Raw genomic sequence first — 10,158 nt, 5'->3', positions numbered from 1 at the left:
AAGGGCCCCAAAATTACTATTTCTCTATATATAGTAGTATATTGTTTATATAATTATCTCTTATTATTGATAAATTTATTTCTTTATTGTCATATTAATTTTTAATAACTCGATTTATTTCTCTAATTAATATAACTAAAATAGTTATCTGTCAATCTTATTTTACTTTTTTACTTAATTATATTTCTCTATTTATTAGCTGGTCATGTAACTATATCTAATAATCTAACTTATTATTTATTTTCCTTACATAAATTATATTCTCTCCGTCCCAATTTATATGAAAGTGTTTGACTGGACATGAAGTTTATGAAATAAAGGAAGACTTTTGAAACTTGTAATCTTAAATAAATCATAGAAATTTGTGGGATAAAAATCATCTCATTAATGATAAAAAGAAAAATCTAAAGTTGAATTGTACTAAATATAGAAAGGTACTTACTAAAAAAAAGGAGTCACTTAAGTTGGGACGAAGGAAGTATATTTTTTGGGTTCTCCCATTTCAGTTGTGATGCAATCAACGTTAAATTCATTTAATTTTCTATACTTTATAAAACTAAGTTCTCATTTTTTTAATTCCACATCCTCACTTGTCTAATTTTTAAAAAAATGATGTTCATTAAATTATATATATATATATATATATATATATATATATATATATATATATATATATATATATATATATATATATATATATATATATATATATATAAGGCCTCTTATTAAGGCTTTGCTTTAGGCCTCGGATGATGTTGGGCCGCCCCTGATATTTAGTGATGTATTTTGATATATTTAAATTATCATGTAAACAATAAGTAATACTAGATGCCCCAATATTATCATTTTGGAATAACTATATTTTCTATTGATTAAAATCTTTCAAAATTATATTTTTATTATAATAAATATTTAACTTTATTTATCTCTTTTAGATAATACTATTTGCAAACTAAACCTTTACGGATCTTTTTCGTAATTTGATACTCAAAAGTACTTTTTGAAATGATTGACCAAACACAATTTGCTTGCAAAAAGTAATACTCAATGAATTTGCCAAACACAAACTGCTACTTTGTAAAAGTACTTTTTTTTAAAATACTTTTGAACAAAAGTACTTTGAAAAATCATCAGTTTTTGACAGTTTGATCAAACGGGCTATTAGTGTTCAAACTCTATAATTTACGAGTTAATGTGTATTTATGTCCTTGTGAAGAAATACTTGTCCTCCTATACCATTCTGCAACTCTCTGATCACTCACGGTACATTTTTGGTAACTCAAAGATACTTAGGACCCGTTTGGACATAGATTTTCAAATATTTTTTGAAAAAGTTAATTTGGGTGAAGTTTATTTGAAATTAAAAATGTGTTTGGACATGAATTTTGGGGCAAGTTTTGACATATTAAAAAGTCTCAAATAGTCATGATTTGGCCCAAAAAGAGGTCTTAAGCTATATTTGAAATTTGAAGTTTTGATTTTTAAAATCTCCCAAAAACTAGATTAATTCTATAAACAAACACATATTTAAAATTATTTTTTGAAAAAAAACTTCCAAAACCTATGGCCAAACGCTACTTAAACAAAGTAAACACTTATTGCTTTTTTTTTTCCCTAGCTTTTCTCCCCTTGTCACTTGGTTAATTAATCTTTTCCTCAAAACCAAAACCAATTCATGATCAATTTACTGATTTAGATAACCATATAATTTTAAAACATAAAGAAAGAGAACTAGGAGAGAATCTCCAATTTTTAGCCGAACATATTGAAGTAGTTTATTTGTTGTTGTCGTATGTTGAAGAAGCTTATCTGCTCATCGGTCATATTCAATTTAAATAATAATTAATCACATACCAAATGTTATGTAACTGGATGGAGACTTTCTCACGCTTCTATCCATAATCATATTACGTTTTAAAAAGAGGCATTAACTTTAGCATCAAGTAAATGTACTGTAATTCGATGGAGACTTTTGTCACGCTTCTTTTCATAATCTTATTGCATTAGCATTAAAAAGAATGATTAACCATCGCATCAAGTCATATTTTTCAAATTATTATTTAGACACAAAGAACTCTTGCAAATTATGTTGATGATGGTTTAGTTGCACAAGAGTTTTCCGATGTACAAATTAAAGATGCGCAAACGCTTGCTTTGCAAAGTGCAGCAATAATCTTAAATATTTAAGTTGTATGTACAATGGTATTATAAAGAACTTTTGCGTATAATTACATCGGGTACAGCAAGTTTTTGTGTGTGAGCTAATTGGTTGTTCATTTGGCAAACGGAAGACTTGTTTTTACTATTGTTTCAATAAGTGTTTGTAATTTGAAATTGTTCAAGATTTTCATATATATATTACTACTAGGATATGCTTTGAAAACTAAAACATAATTTTCATCTTTTAGTAATAACACTGCAGATGTCAGATGAATATAAAATGATATAGCTATATACACTACTATTACACGGTGATTAGGTATTATTCATGCCATTCTCCTTGAGAAGAGCTGTTTTCAAGAAAACAGGCACATATCATGCAATTCTTTAATAGTTTTTACTAATATTCTTATCCATGTTGATGTTGAACCATTCCAAAGTCATTATAAACTTCTTACATGATTCTGGCTAATAAGTCGTAGATATCTAACACTTTGTTGGAATTTTCCCTACTGCCTAGTCATCTTCATATAGACTTGCTCATTTTCTATATGTATGTTGCTTTCTCCCTTGTGTAGCTTAAGAAGGTGGTTGGAACTTGGGACCACATTCATCTATCATTTTTTGATGGTTCAAGATTGTAAATGACCTACTTAGAAGTGTACATGAACCGGGTTGGTTCGGATTTTATCAAAACCAAACCAAATCAAATATATCGGTTTGGATTAGTTCGATTTTGTCGGATTTTTTGTTACATGAATATTATTTCAATCTTGCATTATTAAAGTTATAGATAAAATTTTGATAAGTGAATATATGTTTACTAAAAATTAAAAAAAAATAACAAACATATGATCTATTAAAGTGATCTTATGGGAGAATGTTTTTTAGTATAATATAATAGTTTATTTTCTTAGTCGTCTACCAATAAAAAAAATTTTATGTACGCTTTCACGGTTAACCAAATTTAATAATTAAACATAAAATCAATATAATACCTAAATAATGATATGTTTTATGTAATTTTAGATTATCGAAATACCACTTCAATTTCGAAAAATATATAATAAATCTTGACATATGAATATGAAAGAACAAAGAAATGATTGACTTATTTCAATAATAAAAAATAATAAAGTGATACAATTTATTATTTAAAGTAAATAAAACTTTATAATTCTATTAAATATTATATTCCATAAGAGAATCTCAAATATTTCTAGACATCTTTTAAATAAAAGTCTATATAAAGTCTTAAAATTATATATAAAAAATTAAATATTTATATGTCGGTTTGGTTGAGGTATTTTTACTCAATTCCAAACCAAATCAAACCAAACCTAGTATGGGTTTTTAATCGATTTGATTTGACTTTTCGATTTGGTGCGATTTTTCGATTCGATTTGTACACCCGTAGTCCTACCCTTACTTTAAATAAGGAAATATTTTTAAATACTGAGTGAGAGAGATGGCCGGACAGAGTATAATCTCCTATTTCTTGTAGAAAACTATATTGAAGAATCTTATCAGCTTCTCAGTCGTTTTGGACTTGCTGGCCCCTAAATTAGCCATAATATATTAATAACAGAGTTTAACAAAACTCAAAGAAATAATCACTCAGTCTTGGTTGTAAGTGAAAATCTTAGATGCGCTAAACGTGTGAACTAATAAACCATCATATTTTGTCCCTGCATCTCTTCAATAGCCTCTCTGCCCTTTCAGGGGTAGGGTTAATGCTTCGTACATCTTACCCTCTCCAGAATCCAGTTGTGAGAAACTATTTGGTTTGTTATTGTTATATCTTCAATAGCCAAATGGGCAACAATAGAATGAACTTATTATATACTATTGCTCCCTCAGTTTCACTTCGTTCGTTATAAATTGACTTGACATAAAATTTAATAAAAAATAAAAAATTATTAAACTTGTGGCATTAAATATTCCATAAAGTTTTTGCCGCTATAAAACTTTTAAAACTTATGATCTTAAACATGCTATAACATTTGAGTAGCTAAAAAAATTTCTCTAAGAAATATAAAAATATGTCATTCTTTTTTGAAAGAGCTAATAAGAAAATAGTATCAAATAAGGTGGAATGGGTGGAGTATAAGATTTGAATCATAATTTGTTTGGGATTGAGGCGTAGTTATTTTTGTTAGGTGGATCATATATATAAAGTTTGAGGACGCAAAAGCCCGATATTTAAGTTGAGTATAGGGGCGTGGCACTTTTCCGGTGTTTCGGACCTGTGAGCTAAGAAAAAAAGAGGAAGAAGAAGAGAGAGGGGTTTTAGATCACTGCCTGAAGCTGTTCTAGTTCGGTTATTCAACTCAATATAGAAAGGATGCAACTTTAGCTTGTCTAAGGAATATATTTACAGAAGTCAAAAAAAAGAGATTACAGACTAAGTAGTACTGGCTGTGCTCTTAATACAAACTTAAAGCAGAAACAGCTACAGCTTTTCTACAAACAATTCAAGAAACTGTTAAATGGCCTTTCTTTCCAAGATGATTCAACCCGCAACAAGTGTAATTTCTCAACAAAAGGTTCCAGAACTTGTGCCTCTTCTTCTGGGGCAAAGGCCATACAAATGCTAAGCTCCTGAACTGCCTCTTCGTATTCCCTGATGTATACGGTTATTTGTCAAAATAGTTTGTTGACTGAATGAAGGCTTGTCAAAAATGAGAAAGAAAAAGAAAATTTAAGATACACATACCTACTATAATACAACATCATGCCATGGTCTCTCCTTAGAGCCCAATTGTGTGGCTGCAGAATGAGCAATCTTTCTGAAGCCATAATGGCCAGCCTAGAAAGTATTGTACCATTCCAGAGAGAGACACAATGTCATTATAAGTGAACAGATCATATTACACACAAACTAATCCCTTAGGGAAAGGTCAGGCATCTGTGCATGATAACCTGAGAACCTTAATTTAAACATAGCTCTTATTTATGTGCAAATATCTTGGCTCTTTGAGAACAGTAAGATAGAAAACAATTCATCATAAATCCTACTAGCATGGTTTTGCATGTCAGACAAAACTTAATGCTTAACAGATCATCATCAAATGCCAACTAGTGTTTGATTTGTTAAAAACTCTTCCTCTCCAATGTGTGTGGTGCACAGCATACTGCAGTCTAGTAAATGCCTCAATTCTTACTTCCTTGTTACTTCATATACGTACATGTTTTTAACGAAGAAATAACAGGTACCAATTATAACCACCTTAGTAGAATGTATAACGGAAGAAAACAACAGGAATATAATGAGTTCTTAATGGATATCAGAAACAGAGATGCTCCCCTAAAAGAGAATATAGATGCAGAAGACCTTCACATATTTCAGTGACAATGGATAATATGTTTTATGGTGTAATAGACCAGAAGAATGCTGCTAGACACATGCAACACAGCATCAAGCAAGTGATCTCATAATTATTGCTACTTCTGTGCCCCCCCCCCCCCCCGCCCCCCCCCCCCTCTAACCTCTTCCTTTTCCAAGTACATATGCCTGTTTAAAAACAGCTGGCATTTGGTTAGATGAATAACTTGATTTTGTAAGAAGAATCAGTGGATTCAGTGAAAAGAAAAAACTCCATATAGTTGGCCTCAACTATCAAATATCATAAATGTATCCGCATGAGTATAGATATGTATCTCTGGTATCTAAAGAAAGCAACAGCTCCTAAAGACCACAAAGCAACAGATAAGGTTAGCTTTCTTGGATTTCTACAAGGACTGGGGGAGAGATGAAAAGAAATAGCAGTATGGGAGTAAAAGGAAGCATAGGCTAAAAGTATGTAAAAAGGAAAGTCAATCTGTGTGATGCAGTATTTATGACTATTTTCAGTTTGATCAGTATATATATAGAAATAGAAAGGACTTATACAACCAAAATAGAGCTATAGCAGTGAGGGATCAGGAACCCCATTATGTTTTCTTATAAACTTAATCGGAGGAATAAGCACCGATTATATTTCTACACATTGGGTTAAATGGTTATTTTAGTGGAATGTTAGAATTTTAGTAGAATGTTAGAATTAAATAAGAATAAAAATATGCGTCCAAAATTCTCAATTCTCCCTTTCTCATGCCAAGGTTGCAATTTAGCATCTTGAACCTGTAGGGACAACACAAAGTGGCGCCTGCTTAATCAGGAACGAGACCCAAAAGTAGTAAAAGTGAAACAACAGAGGCTAAGATCGTTACCTCAAATCTTGAGGCCGCAACAATGGGACATTCAGACAATTAGACTTATCATCTGCATGATCAACGGATCTAAGGGGAGAAGTCAGCATCAAACCATGATTTGCTCTTGAAGCACGTTTCCAGTGAAGCCTCTGGAAAAATGAAGTTTTGATTATTGATCAATCACTCCGCCAAAATCACAACCACGGCATCGACATGGTGATATTGATGAATGTGATGCGCTACAGACTTCACTTTACAGGAGAATAAATCTTACCATCAAATTAGCCAAAGCTATTCCGATAATATCTCGGTTTGTTGCTAACTCAAGCCCCGGCAACGAATTACTATTGATGTCAGAAGCCCTTGATCTAGGGTCGTCGACACACTTGCCATTAACAATACCAAACAAGCTGTGACCAGAAATAACCTTGAATAGCTCCTATAAGGGTAGCAAAACATTTCAAACCCAATGAGATTATTGGACACTAATACCATGCTTTACAAACTACAGGATGGATGAACTAAGACAAATGTTGACATCATCTATGAATTCAGAATAACAAACCTCAGGGTTTCCAGTTTGGGGCCATATTAAAAAATCTTCCCCAACTCGGGATCCCACAATGGTCAGATTAAGTCTTCGACAGACTTCAATATAAATGACGCTAAGCAAAATTGCTGTACAAAAGGTAAGCACTATGTCAGATAGCATTATCGGTGCTCAACAAGTATTTTGAGGTTGCAGGATTTCGGAAAGGAAGAAATACCACTACAATATCCAGAGCTTAACACTGAATGCAGGTATGCACACTTTGAATCCACAAGTACAAATGACCTTTTGAATCCCCTTGACTTAAAAAGAACCATGTTCACTGCATCCAAAACTTCAGCCAAATCGCATCCTATTTCTCTCGAAACTAGCTCTGCCACCACTTCTCTAGCAATGACATCCAACTCAACCATCCACTCATTCATATTCTTTCCAGCAAGAGGCATGGCCTCCACGCATGTCCATTCCGTGGCATCAGAAGGCAATGAAGCAGATCTCCTCTCACTTTGGAGAGAATACGCATCCATCTCCCCGTTGAAAGCCATAAATGCCTCGTCTTCAGAGGCCACATAAAGTAAAGCCTACTCGGACATTAGAAAACAACCAACACACATGAGACGCGATCAATACAGATAAAAGTGAAGGAGAAGGCCAATTTACAAAGGCAAAAAGCTGATTTTAATTTAATGACAATTGTCGATATGTTGGATTTTGCATCTTTTAGTGCTACTGTTTTCTAGAATAATTAGTTGTTTAGTTTTAGGAGGAGTCTACTAGAAGATTCAGAATTTTAATTATAATAAGAGTTTAGTAATTTAGTTGTAGGAGGAGTCTACTACTTTATTTATTTGACTATTTAAAGCCCTATGATTAATAAAATTTTAGAGACAGTTTTTCAATCCTATTTTCAACCTATTTTCAATCCTGCTTGCATATTTTTCTAAAATCCATAACAGTGGTATCAGAGCCTCCATTGATCTTGACCGATCTCTGAATTCGCTGAAAAACAACCAATTTCAACCACGCATTTTTACCCATACTGATTTTTAACCAAATTTTTAACAATGGCAAGCAACGGTCTCTCTTTGAATACCCCACAAACTTTCACTGATGAAAACTATCAGATTTGGTCAGTGAAGATGAAATGGAAACACCAAAAAGAAAAAGTCGATTATCCTTATTGCAAATATTGCAAAAAGAAAACATACTTAGAAAAATTTTGTTGGTGAAGACCTGATGCATTATGCGGAAATTGCAAACAAAAAGGTCATGTTACAAAAGTGTGCAAGTTCAAAGATGCTCATGCACAAGCACTAATAGCAGAAGAAGGAATTGAGGATGACCTTCTTTAGACTGCAGCAACAGAAGCAAGTAGGAGTGTTGGATTTTGCATCTGTTACTGCTACTGTTTTCTAGAATAATTAATTGTTTAGTTTTAGAAGTAATCTGCTAGAAGATTCAAAATTTTAATTATAGTAAGAGTTTAGTAATTTAATTGTAAGAAGAGTCTACTACTTTATTTATTTAGCTATTTAAAGCCCTATGATTAATAAAATTTTAGAGACAGTTTTTCAATCATATTTTCAACCATCTTGCTTCTTGCATATTTTTCTAAAATCCATAACACAGATATTCATAAACAGACTTACCATTCCTCAATGCCAGCAACTATTTATGAACAGATAGCTGTTTACAAAGTGAACTTAGCTTTGGTTTTTGTTGCTTGAAATTGAGACTGTTCACTATTCAATTCAATAGATCAACTGCTTTGACCAAAAAGAGATGACCAACACTCATAAATATTTACCTTTGCCAGAGAAATATCTCTGTCCTTGGATTGGAAAGAAATCTCCTGGGTAAATTTTTCCCTGGCATTGTTAAGAACCTGCCAAATTGCGAAATCCACAATCAATGCGCCAATTTCTACCACTATATTTAAAAATATCTTGAGTGGAACGAACTGATTAAAGGCAGAAATTGAATTCACAATACCAAATCACACCACTTTAACAACATGAATAAATATGGGATATCACAAGAAATAATAGCCCCAACCTCCTGATAAAATTTGGCTCTAGAAGTACATCGGGTTTCAGCTAGAGCAGAGGAAGCCATAGGAGAAATGTTGAACCTCCTCTTCATTGGTGCCTTTGTAGTTGCAGCAGCCAATTTGTTCCACTTTCCTATTTCATTCCCAATCCAACATCTAACACCACCATCAAAACCACACCTGATGATCGTAAAGAATAAAGGCTCTGGGAATTTCCTAGTAAATACTACTAGCACACAAATGCTTTTTTACCAACAAACAACTAATAGTAATGAAAATTCAACAAAACCCAATTCAATTCTTGAACAGAAAAGGACAAAACTTTACCTGCTGTAAATATCCAAAGAAGCCATAGCTGCTGAAGATGCTTTCACAGCACCACCGTCTAACCCTGGCAATGATGCACACAGCATTTCTCTAGGATTTATAGAGTCCAAAAAGGTCTTTTATAAGAGACAAAAAAAGGCTGATGACACACAATCAAGAAAACTAAGAAACAAACAAATAAAAGAAAACAAAACAAAACAGTTGAAGAGGGAGTGGTGATCAAATTTGAGTCTTCTACTTCAAGAATAAGAATAAGAAAAAGAAGAAGACTTGAGAATTAAATCATCAGCATAACAAGGTTTACTGGAGGAGGAATTATTTAAGGCCATTTTAGGTACTGCAATTGAGCTCCCAAAAGACAAAAACAAGGCAGCTGAATGGAAGTAACTGAAATTAATACTTAAACAAGTATGGAAGCTGACACTGCTACTAGTATTCCAAGAATTCCCAAGATCCATGTTATTATTTGATGTACCCAATTTCAGCATCAGCTCATAAAATCAACCCACCTCTTTTGTTTTATATACTCCTATTAATTGTGTTATAAATTATAATAACCCCCTTCTTCTTTCTTACAAACAAAAAAGTACGAAAAGAGTATGACAAGAAACTATTGCTATATTATTATGGTCTGTGTGTAATAATGGAAGACCTCATCTTCTTGGTGTTGCTTTATATTGCTGATGATGATCATCTTATTGTACTGTACGAAGCCAATAAGTACGAAGTGGGGTCCATCAATTTATTTTGTGGCCTATTAAAAAATTTAGTTTTATGTCAATATTCTTTTTTTAAAAAATTATTTTGTGCGAGATCTAGAAATAAAACACAATTTTTTTAATAGAATCCTCTGTTTCAATTCAAATTATAAAGCATT

General features: G+C 32.3%; 1 protein-coding gene across 4 annotated transcripts; it reads right to left on the bottom strand.

Annotated features, from left to right (window-relative positions):
• Positions 1-4,494: 4,494 nt before the first annotated feature.
• LOC107820311 (uncharacterized) lies at positions 4,495-9,952 on the bottom strand. 4 transcript variants are annotated; one of them, XM_016646571.2, is made up of 9 exons: positions 9,282-9,952; positions 8,960-9,134; positions 8,712-8,789; positions 7,122-7,485; positions 6,920-7,032; positions 6,629-6,793; positions 6,373-6,503; positions 4,877-4,969; positions 4,495-4,783 (listed from the first exon to the last, which is right to left on the bottom strand). In XM_016646571.2, the coding sequence occupies exons 1-9, from the start codon at positions 9,365-9,367 to the stop codon at positions 4,624-4,626; spliced, it is 1,365 nt and encodes a 454-aa protein (XP_016502057.1). In that variant the 5' UTR covers positions 9,368-9,952; the 3' UTR covers positions 4,495-4,623. The 4 variants fall into 4 exon arrangements, with proteins under 4 accessions (XP_016502057.1, XP_016502058.1, XP_075101404.1 ...); XM_016646572.2 differs by having other exon boundaries at positions 8,960-9,110; positions 9,282-9,927; XM_075245303.1 differs by lacking the exon at positions 4,877-4,969 and having other exon boundaries at positions 9,282-9,950.
• Between the last annotated feature and the right edge of the window lie 206 nt (positions 9,953-10,158).

This window comes from Nicotiana tabacum, chromosome 23 (genome assembly GCF_000715075.1).
Source record: "Nicotiana tabacum cultivar K326 chromosome 23, ASM71507v2, whole genome shotgun sequence".
NCBI lineage: Eukaryota > Viridiplantae > Streptophyta > Magnoliopsida > Solanales > Solanaceae > Nicotiana > Nicotiana tabacum.
This window is presented reverse-complemented; position numbering and strand designations above follow the sequence as displayed.

Coding starts and splice junctions, on each gene's coding strand:
- LOC107820311 (XM_016646571.2), bottom strand. CDS start 9,367: ATGCTGTGTGCATCATTGCCAGGGTTAGACGGTGGTGCTGTGAAAGCA. Junction 9,135..9,281: donor TCTTTGGATATTTACAGCAG/GTAAAGTTTTGT, acceptor TACGATCATCAG/GTGTGGTTTTGATGGTGGTG. Junction 4,784..4,876: donor ATGATGTTGTATTATAGTAG/GTATGTGTATCT, acceptor CGTATACATCAG/GGAATACGAAGAGGCAGTTC.